The 17,690-nt window shown below is 54.2% G+C and overlaps 1 protein-coding gene, 2 long non-coding RNA genes and 1 gene segment (V, D, J or C); 3 read left to right on the forward strand and 1 right to left on the reverse strand.

Annotated features, from left to right (window-relative positions):
• Window positions 1–3,262: 3,262 nt before the first annotated feature.
• Window positions 3,263–9,302, forward strand: LOC145526518 (uncharacterized). The gene is made up of 2 exons (XR_014068944.1): window positions 3,263–4,822; window positions 5,619–9,302. It is a non-coding gene; the product is annotated as an uncharacterized LOC145526518 (long non-coding RNA).
• LOC145526504 (immunoglobulin lambda variable 1-40-like) lies at window positions 4,298–7,024 on the reverse strand. The segment is given in 4 exon segments: window positions 4,298–5,485; window positions 5,786–6,043; window positions 6,266–6,816; window positions 6,926–7,024. Coding segments are annotated over 2 exon segments (387 nt in total).
• Window positions 9,303–9,525: 223 nt separating the features above from the next.
• On the forward strand, window positions 9,526–11,044 carry LOC145526522 (uncharacterized). The gene is made up of 2 exons (XR_014068949.1): window positions 9,526–9,667; window positions 9,948–11,044. It is a non-coding gene; the product is annotated as an uncharacterized LOC145526522 (long non-coding RNA).
• Window positions 11,045–12,193: 1,149 nt separating this feature from the next.
• LOC145526483 (solute carrier family 5 member 4) overlaps window positions 12,194–17,690 on the forward strand; it is a 55,872-nt gene continuing 50,375 nt past the window's right edge. The window contains exon 1 of one of the 2 annotated variants that reach the window (XM_081542219.1): window positions 12,194–14,051. Coding sequence is in view for 1 of the 2 variants with exons in the window: in XM_081542216.1 (XP_081398342.1) it covers window positions 13,749–13,817 (69 nt within the window). In the remaining variant the exon portion in view is untranslated. The remainder of the gene's footprint in view (window positions 14,052–17,690) is intronic. The other variant, XM_081542216.1, reaches the window with a different exon arrangement.

Here is a 17,690-nt window from a genome sequence, read left to right on the forward strand (position 1 = left end):
TTTACCACTAGTGACACCAGGGAAGACTTGTGAGGAAGGAGGGGCTCCATTTTTTCTTGTCACCAAATACTCTGTCAATTAACGAATGAATTAAATACCAAGAAATATTACATGTCTTTGATAGTGTACAGGGACTTCTTCTTTATTTTCTCGTATTGTATTTTCAGGTGACTCTGACTACTTTGTTCTCATGATTCTTTGTTTATTTTTTCCATTTATCTCCTTTTCCTTAGGACCCAAGAGTGTTTGTATTTGCTCATCAAACAGATTTGATAATTGGTCCCTAAAGATATCTGTCACCTGATTTCCTCATCTGAGGCATCTGAGCATTGATGTCTATGGAGTCTCATTTCCCTTCAATATTTAGTCTCCTGGTTCTTGATATAAGTGACAATTTTTACTGGATCCTGGATATTCTGGAAATTACCTGAAGAAACTCTGAATTCCATTTCCTTTTCCTTTAACAGGAGACCCTTCTGTGGCAGAAGGTCAGGGATGTGTGTTCACTGCCCCGTGACCCAGCAAGGGTGGCCCTGACCCCCCTGGCCTGAGGTGCTGACTCCGATCTGGGAACCTGGGGCAACTCCTGTCAGCAGCTCCTTCATCCTGGGGTGTGACCACCCCTCGTGAGCCGCTGCCCTCGGGGGGGAGTCGAGCTGAGGGGGCGGCTGTGCTGCAGTCAGTGGACGCTCAGTCTGCTGGGTTCTGTGGCCTCAGGGACACCAGGCAGGGAGGGGCAAACACCCCAACCTGGGAGCCCCATGGCTGTGGGGAAGCAGGTTTACCTCTCCTTAAACTTTGGCCTGAAGCACTGTGGAAACTGAAGCTGTGAGCCCATGAGAAACAGGAATAATCAGTGTCATCCTCAGCCTGAACTGAAGTGGTCAGAGAGGCCATGTTGCCAGAGTTGGAGCCAGAGAACCATTCTGGGACCCCTGAATGTCGTTTGCTGTTTTCGTAGATCAGTAGTCTGGGGGCCGATCCTGGGAGCTGTCGGTTCCAGCTCACAACCCGCAGTGTTGCTGCTGCCTCCAGTGCCGAGAGGGTGACCCTCTGTCCCAAAGTCCGGCCACGGAGGGCGGCTGAGTCAGCACAGCCTGGCCCAGGATCCTGGAAGCGGGGAGGCAGAGGTGGTGACTGCGGGCTTCAAGAAGGAGAGGAGAGAGAAGGGGCATGCGTCTCCCCAGGGCCCTTTCCCTGTCCGCCCATCCAGTCAGCTGTGCAGAGAGCGACCAGGGTGAGGAGCAGAGGGGACCAGGCCATGGTGGACATGCTAAGGGCGTCCTGCCGTCTGTGGGCCTACAGCTGAGCAGAGCGTCCTCACATGATTCCTTTCCCTCTTCATACTCTGAGAGAGAGAGGGTCCATCCGCTTGGGGGGTGCGATGTCACAGCTGGGAATCCTGAGCAGGAGGCACCAGGAAGTACCAGGCAGCTGGTCTCTGCTCTCACCCGTCCAGACCCTCAGGAACGGCCCCCGTGCGCCCCCTGGTGTCCAGGCCCAGACATGCATCCTGACCTGTGACCAGAGCCCTCAGGGAAGCCCCTGGCCCTGCTCTGGGCTCTGTCTCATTCTTGCCTTCAGGCCAGGAGCCCGTTCTGTGTCCCCCGTGAGCTCAGGGCCGTCTGCAGGCTCCCCTCAGACCCTCAGGGTGAGTCTGTACACGGTGCCCTTGGCAGCTCAGGGAGCAGGGCCGAGGGGGCGTCGGAGACACCTATTCTATTTATCAGAGTCAAGTCAGGACAGTGATGACCGCATGGATGCAGCTTCCTGACGGTGCAGTACGCGGGTGCTTTCTCCTTCATTAGAAATGAAATGAAACCGTGCCTTACACACGCACACAAGCACACACATTACCTCGAAGTCCTGGTCCCCGTGGACTATAACCATGTTGTTTTAAATATACTCTGTGACCCCAGTGTTCTAGCTCCTGGTCTCCTCTTTCCTACGTGAGTTTAATAAAACATTTGCCCCGTGTTCCCCCCTCTCTGCTTGGGAATTGAAGCTGCCTTTCTGCGTGAGGCTAACTCTGCTCCCAGCTCCCAGGGCACAGAAGAGAAGGTAACTGTGGTGGCACCACCTGTACCCAGGTGCCCGCATCATGATCACCCCCATCCTCCTCCTCTTTCACCCGAGGATAGGAGACCCCAGTCATGAAGGAACGTGAGGGACCGCATCTGGAGCCAAAGGACCAGTAGCGGATCCTGAGGGTTGGGGACCAGCAGGCATCATGGTTGGGGTCTCTGGCTGGGACCTGTTGGTTCCCGGGCACATCACACCGCCAGGTCTGTCGCTCTTTCCAGGACTAGAGGACCTGAGCGCTAAACCGGACAATGGGCTCGGCTGACGCAGCACAGACTGTGCTCAGGACTCTGTGCTCAGCGGGGAGGGGACAGGTGGCCCGTCACTGCTGCCGAGCCTGGCTCTGAGCAGGCAGAGTGACCCTCGTGTCGCGTCAGGAGCCAGCACCCTTCCTTCTGACATCCAAGGGCTCTGCCCTGACCCCGCTGCTCATACCCCACCGTCTTCTCAAGGGAAATCAGGTATAAGGAAGCAACACTATAAATAATGAAGGGCTTGCACTACCTCGCTACTGGCTGTTTTCCTGGAAGAAAATATTTCCCTCTTGTTCAAATTTTCTTTTATTTATCTTGCTGAAAGTTTATTGTTATCATACAAATATGGTCAAAGTTTATGCTTCATTTTTACCACAAGGAACAGATTAACACACACATGGAACTACTTTTAAATTTACACAATTTTAAATTTATATACTACTTTAAAACACTGTGCACTTGAACATTTTTGTATTCATTCTCATTCATTTTCAGCGTAATCTCATATTAATTTTTAATTTAAAAATATTTTCACATATTTTCTGACTTCTATTATTGATTTGCCAAACTTACAAGGAAGTGAAGGTCTGCAAAAAACAGTCCCTGACCCGGTGGGTGCATCATTCCACGTAAACCCAGTAGACCAGCCTGTCAGCACCCCGCATGTGGCAGGGCATCTGCACTCTCGGGAACCAGCCAAGGCAGCTATGAAGAAAATCTGATTGTGTGTGTCATTGCTGGGGGGGGTGTGGTGGGGGGTGGTCTTTGTATTCTCTATTCAAGGTTCACAGATGTAGGTTCCATTTTTGTCTGGGAAATGCCACCCTGAATTCCCGGAGCCCGGAAATCACACGGGCACCCTCTTCTGTTTAGAGCACCCGGGTCATAATTCTCACCAACAGGTTGCGGGTCACAAAGGCACTCCTGGTGGAGAGGGGACCCCAGGTGCCCACCGCAGGGGGATCTCAGGAACGCCCGTGTCCCTGGAGTTCAAGGAGCCTTTCCTGCACCTTCCCCTCAGACATATCAGCTCACCTGGGACAGAGGAGGATGGGCCCAGGGCTGTGTTTCCCTCCAGGTCTCTTCTCACGGTTTCCATTTCTTACATAGTACTTCCTACCCCGTGCTCATGGCAGGTGAAGATCGTGTTTGCAGGGAGAACTGCGATCCATTTGGGAAGGACTGTTATCTTTTTGTTTTTGGAGTATAGTCGCTTTGCAATGATACTGTGGTGTTGGAGAAGACTCTTGAGAGTCCCTTGGACAGCAAGGAGAGCAAAGCAGTCAATCTTGAAGAAAATCAACGCTGAATACTCATGGAAGGACGATGCTAAAGCTGAGGCTGCAATACGTTGGCCACCTATGTGAAGAGCTGACTCATTGGAAAAGACCTTGTTGCTGGGAAAGATTGAGGGCAGGAGGAGAAGGGGACGACAGAGGATGAGATGGTTGGATGGCATCACTGACTCAATGGACTTGCTGCAGGAGACGGTGCCCTCGGATGTGGGCTCATCAGGGGCATCACAGGCAGAGGGACATGAGCACATTTGGGGAGCCCCTGCTCCTGACGGTCCACAGACCACCCCAACCCTGAAGTAGGAAATGCTCCGATGGGGTGGAGAGGAGAGGAGGGGAGGGAAGGATACAGCCGGCACCTGTGGGCTCACGAGAACCACTCCCGGGATTCCCTGCATCCTGTGATGTATCACCGGTACCCATCACTCCTCATGGTCTCTGCTCTGACCCTTTGGGAGCAGAGTTCATGCCCCGGGGGATGATCAGCCTCCTGGGATGGTCCACGGACTCTGCTGAGGGTGCATCTGGGAAAGCCTCCTGCTCCTGATCTCAAGCGAGGCAGCTCAGCTCCAGGCTCTCTTGATTGCCGGAGACCTGCTCCAGCTGGTCAGGGTTCCCTCAGGATGGACGGCGTCGGCGATAAGAATGAGAAGACACAGCGAGTCGTGGTGTTTCCAAGTGTCTTCCGACTTTATTGCTTTCAAGGCAGCTTTTATATTTTTAGTTGTACATAGAGACAAATGTAAAGTGTAGAGTCATGCCAACCAGACTAATGGGTCAGCAGTTTTTGACCCTTATCGGAACCAGGACACTGTTCGTGTTTCTTAGTTACAAAAGGTTTAAAGTCATTTACATCCTCTTCTGGCCTGAAGGCCTGCTAACATCCAGTGACTCCTTTATTGATAAGAGTTGATCAGCCAGAGCACTTTTGTGTCAGGCATAAAAAGTACCAGAGTTATATTTTTTTTAGAAAATACAGGCACAGCAGATTATGACAAAGAAAGAATTTATAAACTCAGAATTTCAAGGTAAAACCTGTTTTCTGTACTCTATCTTATGTCTTGAGCCTAACAGAGAAGAATGTGATCCCATAAAGTCATGGCACAGCAAGCTGAAACAATGTAGCGCCAAGGTCAGTGCTTAGCAAAATCACCAGCTGAATTAACAATCATCTTATTATTTGTATTAAAGGTAAATTTTTATTTATATAAATCCCTAACTATTATGCTTTCGTTATAGAGGCTAAATACAGTAAGAGCAAAAACACAGTGAGTAAATGTAGACTAAGTAACAGTTTTATAAAGTAATGCTTCTTATATTTTCTAATGAGCCCTTTTTCTTACGAAGGGCTCTGTGCCCATTGAGGCTTTCTGTGTGGAGGCTTTCAGTATTGTTTATTGTTAAGGAGCTGTCATGCACATTAGCTCCAAAGGCACAGGTACATTTATTAAACAAACCAATATGCTAGCAAGAGGAATTTAGATTAGCATACTCTATATCCTAGATAATTTTATTAAGGTGCTACCGTTCAGGAGCCTTATCGATTGAGGTTTCAGAATGATCTATTTTAGAAGAGAATCAGGAAAAGCCTTTTGCTTAAGTCAGAGAAAATAAGAAGAGGTTTATTATAGCAAACATCAGGAAGACAGATATCGTCTTTAAGGTGAGCGCTGAGGCAGCCTTCTGAGAATCCCTGAGGCCTGAGTAGCTCTGCTCGTCGCGTCTTCTCCTCATGACTCTGTCACGGGTGGGATCTCGTGGGCTGGCTCCCGGCATTTGATCGCACGGATGACCAGGCAGCACGTCACTGGCATCAGAAACTGTTTACATTTTCTCAGACTTCAGCAAAACTGACTGTACAGTTGGGAGTAGACATATTATGAACCAGAACTTATATAAGGAAAAAAACTGATTCTGTGAATTTATTTATAAATTTATTTGACAGTTCTCAAAGAACAACCCCTGACAGGCTGAGGTTCTCTCCCAGGTTCCCATCCGCCTGTGTCACTGTGGGAAGCCCTGTTGTACCAGACGGCACGGTCACACTCAGCCTCATCCTCAGGCTGCAGCTCAGGGACGAGCAGGAGCCCTGCGTTGGCTGAAGCGTCTCTGGATCCAGAAAACCCGCGGGGGACCCCGGAGCCTGGTGCTTACCAAAGTCTAAGTGGTAGGACAGGGGGCCTGAGGAGGCCTCGCCAGCTTCTGCCGGTTCCAGTAAACAGCACAGCGGCCAACACTGATGTCACTGTTCAGGGTGCAGGGAGCCACAGCGTCACCTGTGGTCTGTGCAGGGACGGGGGTCTCCCTACACACAGGCCGTGAAACCAACGCCGGTCTCAACAGTCCAGGGCATCAGGGCTGCGGTGTGGACACCCACACCAGCACCAGCTCTAGGGACTTAGCAATCCTGTGCTGAGAGAAAGCAACAATAAACGGGGGTAGAATTAATATAACTGCAACCTTTTAGAAGAAAGTTAACAATATAGTCGTTAAATAGAGACTCTTCTAAAATATCAGTTGAAAATAATAGGGAAACATGCTACTCAACATCAGAAATTAAAATGATAGTGTTTGAAAAAGTTGGTTTGAACATTGTGGAGTTTTCCAGATTTCCTCTCCACTCAATGGTCTTACATGGAACAGAGGGACCGGGAAGAGCAGCTGAGGGCGTTTAGGGTGAAAACGTGCAGTATGTTGTGAAGTACGACCACAACAGCCTTGTTCCCACCATAGGAAATGATTACGATTTTATGTCCATTTCTGAGCTGCTGCTGCAGTGTCTGCTTTGGCAGAGGATGGTTCAGCCCCGGGAGGCCCATGTCTGGAGGAGAGCAGGTTTTTGTCTCACTTCCCCCTGGCCTGGAGCACTGTGCCATTGTAGCTACTACTGTCATAAGCTGCACAGTAATAATCCGCCTCGTCCTCAGCCTGGAGCGAGCTGATGGTCAGGGTGGCTGTGTTGCCAGACTTGGAGCCAGAGAATCGGTCGGGGACCCCCGAGGCTCGCCTGGTACCACCATAGATGAGGGTTTTGGGGGCCGATCCCGGGATCTGTTGGTACCAGCCAGGATTATAACTAGAATAACCGATGTTGCTGCTGCTTCCAGAGCAGGTGATGGAGACCCTCTGGCCCGGGGACCCGGACACGGAGGCCGGCTGAGTCAGCACAGCCTGGGCCCAGGATCCTGGAAGGGAGAGAGACAGAGATGGTGAATCTGGGGTCCAGACACGACAGCGGGGAGCAGGGCCCGTGAGTCTTCCCAAGCCCCTTCCCCTGTCCCCCCGTCCAGTCACCTGTGCAGAGAGCGACCAAGGTGAGGAGCAGAGGGGACCAGGCCATGGTGGACACGGTCAGGGCGTCCTGCCTTCTGTGGCCCCACAGCTGAGCAGAGCGTCCCCACCCTGCTCCTTCCCCTCTTCATACTCTGAGAGGGGGAGGGTCCTTTCATGCAAATGACCGTGCTCCCCCACCAGCCCCCACAATTCTCTGATCACCCCTGGGACCTGGGTCAGGTTCCTGTGTCTGAGGGAGACCAGTGTGTGATCAGGGGCGGGGCTGTGCGGGGCTTGGTGGTGGGAGGTCACCGCTGGGAACCTGAGCAGAAAGTTCCAGGACGTCCAGGGGCTGGTCTCTGCTCTCACCCCTCCAGACACTCAGAAAAGGCCTCGGAGCGCCCCCTGCTGTCCTGTCCCAGACACACATCCTGACCTGGTGATCAGAGCTCTTAGAGTCAACTTTCCAAAAGCTGGTTTTGAAATTACCCCCTTCAGGGTGTGTTTGGATGGAAAACAACAGCCGACTGTAGCTTACCCTGTAGTGCATGTGAGTGTTACACAGTGGACATGTGACTTTGAGATTTTAAATGAACCAGAACGTGTTCATTGATTAGTAAAAATCTAAGGTCGTCTCTTAAAATAGATGCCTACATTTACCTGAAGAAAATGTTGTTAAGTCACTAAGCTGTGTCCACCTCTGGCTCTGTTTTAAGTTTGCACTTCCATGCTACTATTTCTAAAACATAATTTTCCTTGTAGCTTCTGTTCTTTAAATAATATGATTTCAAATTCTTTCTGACACTTATGGCAACTCCCGAGGGATTTTTATGTCGTAGCAGGACATTCTATCTGCGAAAACAGGGCAGACTGAGTTATCAGAGCCGTGGGTCAGTCTCAGATCTGACCTGAGGGACAGGACATGACAAGGCAGATCAGTTGCTCTCAGGAAACTCAGATGTGACTATAGACCTGGTCCAGACCGAGCAGGAGTCATGGCCCCGGGGGCAGAGCCCCAAGACATGGTCTGCTTTCCTAGCCGAGGGCCCCAGCAGCTTCTCCCGGGCTGACTGTGCACAAAATCAATCCCACAGCAACTGCAGACAGACCCTCCTCAGCCAGGAATTATTTCCAGGTCTTAGGACCAGGGTTTCTCTCCCCACCTGATGCCTCACTCGATGCGCACACAGGACGGAGTGTGAGGTTTCAGGGGATAAATCAGCTACAGGAGGGGTTCATGGATCCCCTGGGACAGAAGGGGAACCTGGGGAGGAGCAGGGAGGGGACGAAATGGGGTCGCACATGAGAGTCAGAGACCTGAGGCTCCTCGGGAAGGGAGGGTTAGAGAGGTTCAAGGAGGGGACGAGGAAATGAGTGTTTCAGGAAGATCTGGAAAGATGTCCATGGGCTTCTAACAGAGAGAGCTTGGTCACGACCGTGGAGTTCAACCGTGTAGGTTTGTAAAAAGAGAGAGGCCCAGGATTGGGAGGAAAGTCAAGAATGAGGGGAGCGGAAGGGGAGACTTAGGAAAGAATTGAGAAGGAGCAGAAACAGGCTGAGAAGCGCCCTAGGGGTGACCGGGCTGGGCTCTGGGGGCGCCTCCCCTCTGCTTCTGGGAAGAGCCTGGGGACTGATGACGACCTGACCCCTTCACCCTCCGATCCCGGGTGCCCGGCCCCGTGTGCAGCGTCAGTCCAGGGAGGAGGCCTGGGGGCCGCGGGTCTGGGTCTGTCCCCTGAGAGGAAGCACCTGCGGTCTCGTCCAGCCCAGGCCGCCGAGCCCGGGAGCAGGGCCTGCTCAGGCCCCTGTGGGCGCGCGGAGGCGCTGCCGGGTCGGAGCCGTGCACAGCGCCGCCTGCCGACGCCCTCGGGGACGGTCACGGCGCTGAGACTGCGGGAGGTGGGGCTCCGTTGCTTCGGTCTCAGTCCTGTCCTGGAGAAGGCAATGGCACCCCACTCCAGTACTCTTGCCTGGCCAATCCCATGGACGGAGGAGCCTGGTAGGCTGCAGTCCATGGGGTCGCTAAGAGTCGGACACGACTGAGCGACTTCACTTTCACTTTTTTTTTCCTTCTTTTTTTTTTTTTCCTCATTTTATAAATTTATTTATTTTAGTTGGGGGCTAATTACTTTACAATATTGTAATAGTTTTTGCCATACATTGACATGAATCAGCTATGGGTTTACATGTGTTCCCCTTCCTGGACCCCCCACCCACCTCCCTCCCCATCCCATCCCTCTGGGTCATCCCATTGCCCCGGCCCTGAGCCCTTGTCTCATGCATCGAACATGGAATGGTGTTCTGTTTCACATATGATAATATACATGTTTCAATGCTATTCTCCCAGAACGTCCCACCCTCACCTTCTCCCTCAGAGTCCATAAAATTGTTCTATGCATCTGTGTCACTTTCACTTTTCATTTTCATGCATTGGAGAAGGAAATGGCACCTCAGCCGTGAATCCCTCCCAGGCCCTCAGGACCCGGGGTTTCTCTCCCCACGTGGTTCCTCCCTGCATGGACACACAGGACCGAGTGTGAGCATTTGCCAGGGTGACTCCGCCCCTGGAGGGGTTCACTGGACCCCCTGGGAAATAAAGGAACCTGGGGAGGAGGGTGGAAGGGATGAGCTGGGGTCCCTCCTGAGAGTCTGCGAGCTGAGGCTTCTGGAGAAGGAAAATGTCAGAGAGGTTCCAGGCGAGGAGGAGAGAGTGAGTGTCCCGTTCAGGGAGATCTGGGAACGTGTCCGCGACCTTCTGACAAGGTGAACCTGATCATGCCCGGGGCGGTCCCGGGGTGGAGGCTGTAGGAAGAACGGAGCCCAGGACCGGGCAGGGGAGCCACGAATCGGAGCGGGACGGTGAGGGAAGGGAGGCCCTTAGGAAAGAGCTGAGGAGGAGCAGGAGGAGGCCGAGGGGCGCTGAGGGGCGCGTGGGGCTGGGATCTGGGCGCTCCTCCCTCCTCTGCGCCTGGGGAAGAGGGTGGGGCCTGGTTTCCCCCGGAGCCCCAAGCCTCCGATTCTCACTCACGGGCCCCCTTGGCAGCCTCGCTCCCAGGAGGAGCGCGTGGGGTCAGGCCTCTGAGTCTGTCCCCGGAGAGGAAGCACCTGCTGTCACGTCTGTCGGGCCACTGAGCCTGGGGACTCGCCCAGTCGGGGGACCATCTGGCGCGTCCAGGCTCTGCCGGCTCTGAGCGCGTGCACAGCGCCCCTGGTGACGGGCTCGGGGAATGACCACGGCGGGGAAACAGCGAGGAAGGCGGGGCGGCTGCCCTTTCTCAGGACATCAGACGCTCCATCCGTGAACAGATGAATGGGCCGCTGCGAGGCGGACACGACTGAGCGAGTTCGCTTTCGCGTTCACTTTCCCGCACTGGAGAAGGAAATGGCAACCCACTCCAGCGTTCTGGCCTGGACAATCCTAGCGACGGGGGCGCCTGGTGGGCTGCCGTCCATGGGGTCGCACGGAGTCGGACACGACTGAGCGACTTAGCAGCAGCAGCAGCAGCACATGTCTCTGAGTACAGTCCGCGCCCCCAACCCTGCAGCAGGCCACCACCGACCCGCGCCATCGCTGCAGACTCCGGACACCCACAGGCAAGTCTGGGGTCGTCTCCTGGGGTCACTGCTCCTGTCTCCTGGGTCCTGCTGCACAAGGCTCTGTTGTGCCCTCCAAGAGGCTATTGGCCAGTCCTGTGTAAGTTCTGGCAGCTCTGTGCTGGGGTTAATGCCACCTCCTCCAAGAGGACTTGTGCCACAGCCACACCCGGAGCCCCTGTCCCTGCGGCAGAGCACTGCCGGCCCGTGCCTCCGCAGGAGACGCTCAGAGTTCCGGCTCAGTCTCTGAGGGGCCCTTGAGTCCTGGGGCGCACAAGGTTTGTTTGAGCCCCCTGAGCGTCTCTGGCGGGAATGGGGTTTGATTCTAAATGCAAATTCGTGGGAGGGGGGTTCTGGATCGGGAACATCTGTACACCCATGGCAGATTCATGTCAACGTATGGCAAAACCAATACAATGTTGTAAAGAGAAAAATAGATATAAAACTAAATTTTAAAAAAAAGAAAAAAAAAGATTTGAGTTGACCGCAAGCTAATAGAAACCAAATAAATAAATAAAAATAATAAAGGCAAATTCGCTCCTCCTACCCTCTTGCTGGGGCTTCTCCTTTGCACTTGGATGTGGGGTATCTCCTCACAGCCGCACCAGTGCCTCCTGTCTTACTGGGGTTTCTCTGATCTTGGACGTGGGGTATCTCCTCTCAGCCACTTGCTGCTCCAGGGCCATGCAGCGGCTGCTCACCATGGCTATATATTTCTATATTAAATGCTTGATATAAAAGATTATGACTGTAAATGGTAATCAATTCTTGTCAGCTTCCTCCTTCGTTCCTGATTGAGAAGCCCTTCTGACCTGTTACCGGATCTTCAGTGGACATGGTTGATGTTCATTTGTTAGACTCCATAGATTTAATGAGAGTAGGTTTATAAGGTCTGTGTCCAAAACAGTGACACAGACTGTTTATCTGTATCCAGTATCATCTCAAACAAGGACCCAGGGAGGGAAACATGGGAGAGGTCATGAGGGAAAAGAGGAGGAAATGAGCAATTGAGGGGTCTGAGAGCCGTGTCCTAAGGGGGATGGCCTCCCCCACCTGGAGAGGAGGGCTCCTAGGGTGCAGTGTCCAGAGAAAGGGAGGCACCGAGCTTTGCTAAGGGTCAGGGTTCAGGGCAGAGCACAAAGCCTGGAGCAGGAGAGGGACGTGCAGGGCACAGATGCTGGACTTCTGCTTCCTCGGCATCCTGCCCGGTACCTGTGAGACCCTGTGTATCTGGGCACATGGAGATTCTGCTTGTATTTGGAGACCAGAGAGAGAAAAGGAGTCAAGTTCATGGACCCCATAAGGATGGACCAGGATGAGGGTATGAGCCTGCCTGGATTTATTAGCACAAGTGACAGCAGAGACCAAACCAGCACTGGTGACATCACAGTCAGCGTCAGGGCAGCGATGGGTCCAACTTGGGAGGAGAGGGCAAACTTCCATCAGACATCGCCGTCACATGGAAATTCCTTGTGGCTGTGGTGAGTGATAAGCTGTGTGACCTGATGACGAGCCTCCTCAGCAGGAAGGGGTCTACACTGAACCAGGAGGGCGTGTGGACCAATCAGCAACCACAGAACAGGACCAAGCCCTGAGTGTCCCTCACCTCTGTCCTGGGTCACAAAGGCAGGGACTTTGCCTGGAATCTCTTGTCATCATTGCCATGGTGATCCCCGTTTCTCGGCTGCTCCCTCTGAAGGAGATGGTGCCTTCGGATGTGGGCTCATCAGAGGCATCACAGGCAGAGGGACACAGGCATATCTTGGGGAGCCCCTGATCCTGACAGTCCACAGACCACCCCAACCCTGAAGTAGGAAATGCTCCGATGGGGTGGAGAGGAGAGGAGGGGAGGGAAGGATACAGCCGGCACCTGTGGGCTCACAAGAACCACTCCCGGGATTCCCTGCATCCTGTGATGTATCACCGGTACCCATCACTCCTCATGGTCTCTGCTCTGACCCTTCGGGAGCAGAGTTCATGCCCTGGGGGATGATCAGCCTCCTGGGATGGTCCACGGACTCTGCTGAGGGTGCATCTGGGAAAGCCTCCTGCTCCTGATCTCAAGTGAGGCAGCTCAGCTCCAGGCTCTCTTGATCACACGGATGACCAGGCAGCACTTCACTGGTATCAGAAACTGTTTACATTTTCTGAGACTTCAGCAAAACTGACTGTACAGTTGGGAGTAGGCATATTGTGAACCAGAACATACCTCAGGAATAAATTGATTCTGGGGAATTTATTTAAACTTTGACAGTTCCCAGTGAACATGCCCCCGACAGGCTGAGGTTCTCTCCCAGGATCCCATTGCCTGTGTCACTGTGGGAAGCCCTGTTGTACCAGACGGCACGGTCACACTCAGCCTCGTCCTCAGGCTGCAGCCCAGGGACGAGCAGGAGCCCTGCGTTGGCCGAGGCGTCTCTGGATCCAGAAAACCCGCGGGGGACCCCGGAGCCTGGTGCTTACTGAAGTCTAAGTGGTAGGACAGGGGGCCTGAAGAGGCCTCGCCGGCTTCTGCCGGTTCCAGTAAATGGCACAGCGGCCAACACTGACATCACTGTCCAGGGTGCAGGGAGCCACAGCGTCACTGTGGTCTGTGAGGGGACGGGGATCTCCCCACACACAGGCCGTGAGACCAATGCCGGCCTCAACAGTCCAGGGCATCAGGGCTGCGGTGTGGACACCCACACCAGCACCAGCTCTAGGGGCTTAGCCATCCTGTGCTGAGAGAAAGCAACAATAAACAGGAGTGTAATTAATATACCTGCAACCTTACAGAAGGAAGTCCGCAATACAGCCATTAAATCGAGACTCTCCCAAAATATCAGTGGAAAATAACAGGAAAACACACTACTCAACATCAGAAATTAAAATGATAGTGTTTGAACAAGTTGGTTTGAACATTGTGGAGTTTTACAGATTGGCTCTGCACTCAATGGTCTTACACGGAGCAGAAGGACTGGGAAGAGCAGCTGAGGGCGTTTAGGGTGAAAACGTGCAGTAAGTTGTGAAGTACGGCCACAACATCCTTGTTCCCACCGTGGAAAATGAAATACGATTTTATGTCCATTTCTGAGCTGCTGCTGCAGTGTCTGCTTTGACAGAGATGGTTCAGCCCCAGGAGGTCCATGTCTGGAGGAGAGCAGGTTTTTGTCTCACTTCCTCCCTGGCCTGCAGCACTGTGCCATAGTAGCTACTACTGTCATAACCTGCACAGTAATAATCCGCCTCATCCTCAGCCTGGAGCGAACTGATGGTCAGGGTGGCTGTGTTCCCAGACCTGGAGCCGGAGAATCGGTCGGGGACCCCCGAGGCTCGACTGGTACCGTCATAGATGAGGGTTCTGGGGGCTGATCCTGGGATTTGTTGGTACCAGCCCACATTACTACGGCCAACATCCCTGCTGCTTCCAGAGCAGGTGATGGAGACCCTCTGGCCCGGGGACCCGGACACGGAGGACGGCTGAGTCAGCACAGCCTGGGCCCAGGTTCCTGGAGGGGAGAGAAACAGACATGGTGACTCTGAGGTCCAGATACGAGAGCGGGGAGCAGGGCCCGTGAGTCTTCCCAAGCCCCTTCCCCTGTCCCCCCAACCAGTCACCTGTGCAGAGAGCGACCAGGCTGAGGAGCAGAGGGGACCAGGCCATGGTGGACATGGTCAGGGCGTCCTGCCTTCTGTGGCCCCACAGCTAAGCAGAGCGTCCCCACCCCGCTCCTTCCCCTCTTCATACTCCGAGAGGGGGAGTGTCCTTTCATGCAAATGACCCACCAACCTCTGCTCTCTGACTCCTCCCTGGGCCCTGGGTCAGGTCCCTGTGCCTGGGGATGGCGAGGGGGTGCGCAGGGGCGGGACTCTGTGTGGGACCCAGGAGTGGAAGGTCAGAGATGAGAGCCCTGAGCAGAGGTCAGGAGGCAGAGCCGGGGAACTGGTCCCATCTCTCACTCCCCTGACCCTCAGGATTGACCCCCAAGCGCCCTCTGGTGTCCAGGTCCAGACACACATCCTGTTACCAGGTGATCAGAGCCCTCAGGGCCAGCTCCTGCCCCCTGTCCTGTGCAAACTTGCCTCCTTAGAGCCGGGCCAAGTGCCTCTTCTCTGTCCCCCGTGACCTCAGGGCCATCTGTCCGCTCCCCTCAGACTCCTCAGGTTCAGTCTGTCCAGGGCACCCTTGACAGTTCAGGCATCACAACGGAGCGGCCGTCTAGGACACAAATTCCTCTCAGATCACGGCAGTGCCAGCTCCAGGGAGGCCTGTCCCCTTCGGTGCAGGACAGCGGGTCCCTTCTCTGTGGGCCTCCTCCATGCGGGGCAGAGGCGTCCTTCCTCTGTGGTCCGTCCCCTCAGCCCTGAGGAGGAGGGGGCTTTTCTCTGTGGAGGTGGGGAGTGGCTGGAAAGAGGGCTGGGGGGTGACCCTGGATCCCTAAAAACCTGGGTTTTGACTGTGTGTGAAACTTTCCACACACTGGACCCCGACCTCATGTCCTGTCTTATGAAGGGACCCCTCCTGGGCATCTCTCCCGCAGGCACAGGGCACAGGCTGCAGGGAGCAGGGCTGGTGATGCTCCTGGCAGTTTTTATTGAGACTCTGAAGGGCTCTGAGAAGGATGTGCTCCCAGGGGAGCCTGGAACATAACGGCTGTTAGCACCAACCCTCTCAAGTCGTAGGTTTGAGAAGGTAAAATTCTGAAGTGTTTGATTGCAAAAAAACGGTGGGATGTAGTTTGCCCTGCACTGGATATAGATGTTACACTCTGGCTGTGTGAGATTTTAAATGAATCAAAGTGTGGTAATGGATTAGTGAAAATTTACAGTCATTCCTTAAAATATGTGCATGATTTAAACTGATAGAAAACCTGTTCTCTTGTAGTTTTTCATCACAAACGTACAGTTTCCGAAAATTAATTATCATTGTAAGTTCTTTTTTTATTAAAAAGTTCTCTTTTAATGACTTAACAGGTATCCTAGGAAATTTTAAATATTATCTAGTATAACTATTTTTACAAAGATACTTGCATTCTTACATTTTGGAATTTGAATGGGCAGAGTAGAACCAGCTCTTTCGGCCACATATTGCATCTCCACTGGGAGTGTTTCTCTCTGAGCAGGTAGTGAAAACAGGGCAGGCTGAGGTATTGCAGCCATAGGTCAGCCTCAGATCTGACATGAGGGAAAGTGCATGACAGGTCAGATCTGCGGATCTCGGACCCTCAGAAGTGACCATAGGAAGATAAGCTGAGTTAAAGGAGGTCCAGGTAAGGCAGCAGTGACAGCCCTGGCCGGGAGGGGATGAGCTGGGGTCACACCTGAGAGTCCGGAGACCTCAGGCTTCTCCAGTGGGAGGGCTAGAGAGGAGGCGAGGAGGACCAGGAAGGGAGCGTCTGGTCAAGGAAGCCTGGAAACCGGTCCCTGACCTGATAGAGCGACGCTGGTCTCGAAGAGCAGGTCGCTGGTGATGGGTTGTAGAGAGGAGCCCAGGATTGGGGAGGAAAGTCATGGATCAGAGGCTGCTCTTAGGAAAGAGCCGAGGAGGCGCAGCAGGAGGCTGCGGAGAGGGGGAGGCGTGCAAGGGGTGGGCTTGCTGGCCTCTCCCCTCCTCTGCTCCTGGGGAAGAGGGCGGGGCCTGAGGAGGCCCTGAGCCCGAGACCCTCCAGTTGTGAGCCCTGGGCCCCGTGTGCAGCTTCACTCCCAGCAGGAGGCCTGGGGGCCGGGGCTCTGAGTGTGTCCCCTGAGAGGAAGCACCTGCTGGAGCGTCCAGCTCAGTCCAGTGAGCCGTGGCGCAGGGTCAGGGCACCATGTGCTGTGTTCAGGGTCGGCCAGCTCTGAGCAGGTGCGCAGCGCCCCCTGGTGATGGGCTCGGGGACTGGTCACGGTGGGGAACCAGTGAGGATGGAAGGGCTGCCCCATCTTCTTCCGACCAACAGTCCATCATCAAGGGTATGTGATCACAGTCCACAGACCCAGCGCCGGGGGGTCCGGACCCGACTTCTCTGTGCTGCTGACCCAAACCTGGGAGCCTGGGGAAACTCCTGTCAGCAACGTCCCCCACCCAGGGGGACGCTGAGACCACTCCCTGCTTCCTGCTGCCCTCAGGGAGGGGAAGCCAGGCTGAGCCGGGCTGCTGGGCTGCTGGGCTGCTGGGCTGCGGTCGGTGGACGCTCCGCCCCCTGAGCTCCGGGGTCACAGGGACACCAAGGGGGAGGGGTGAGCGCAGTGCCCACCATCCCCCCACCTCCTAGTCGGCACTGTTGGTGCATCTCGGGGGCTGGCCCCACGGTCATCATCACTCGGTCTCCCCTGGTTTCTGCTCCCCCTCCCAAGCCGGTGCCGATGCCCCGGGGGCTCTACGCTGGGAGGACCCCAGCGCTGTCCTCGTATCCTGGGAGGTAACACAGCATAGGGGCCTGGTCAAAACTCTGAGGGGTCGGTTGAGATATGAGGGTGAGTGAGGTGACCTCCCTGCAGGGACAGAAGGGCACTCATGTCCGAGGTCCGGGTACGTGTCAAGGTCACAGGAAGGGGGAGGGTAGTGGCTGCTGACCCTGGGCACTGGCCACTCAAGGTCTGAGAGGTGGACCCTTGAGGTAATGATCACCTCCTCCTAATGGAAGAGAAAAGAAAAGCCAGGGAAATCACATCCTCTTGCTGTAACCCTGAAATCCGTTTGTTACTAAGTTTTGGAGCCTGTGAAGATGCATATGTTTCTACAGCCTCAGATTCACTTTGTACCTTGACCACATTCCACGCATTGGCTGCTTGTGCAGACCTGGCCGTGTCACTGACAGTATTCTCTTTAATTTCCTGCTCCACACCTGGCAGTGTCAGTGGGGACAGACGAGGCTGGCTTGTCCCTCTGGTCATTCTCAGGCTGGGCGATGGCCTAGAAGTTCAGGCCCTCCTTGTCTCCAAGGTGTTGGATGGAGACCTGGAGAGCTGACCAGCCTGACTCCTGGCCAGGCTCAGTCTGGAGGCTGTGATGGGCAGGATCCTCGGTACCACCTGACCCCCAGGGTCATGGGGCCCTGCCGGCTTCAGCCAGGAGGGGCTGGGAGACCAGGTCCCCACACAGTGATGCTTAGACCCCTGCCAGGGGACAGTTCATGGATTTCATCTGCTAGCCCTAGAGGTCATCAAGGGTCATCATCAAAGTCAGCAAGGAGAGTCATGCTGGGGACTCTGCCTCTGAAAGTTGATGATA

The sequence above is a fragment of the Giraffa tippelskirchi genome, chromosome 11 (assembly GCF_054371585.1).
Source record: "Giraffa tippelskirchi isolate mGirTip1 chromosome 11, T2T-mGirTip1v1.2.pri, whole genome shotgun sequence".
Taxonomy (NCBI): domain Eukaryota; kingdom Metazoa; phylum Chordata; class Mammalia; order Artiodactyla; family Giraffidae; genus Giraffa; species Giraffa tippelskirchi.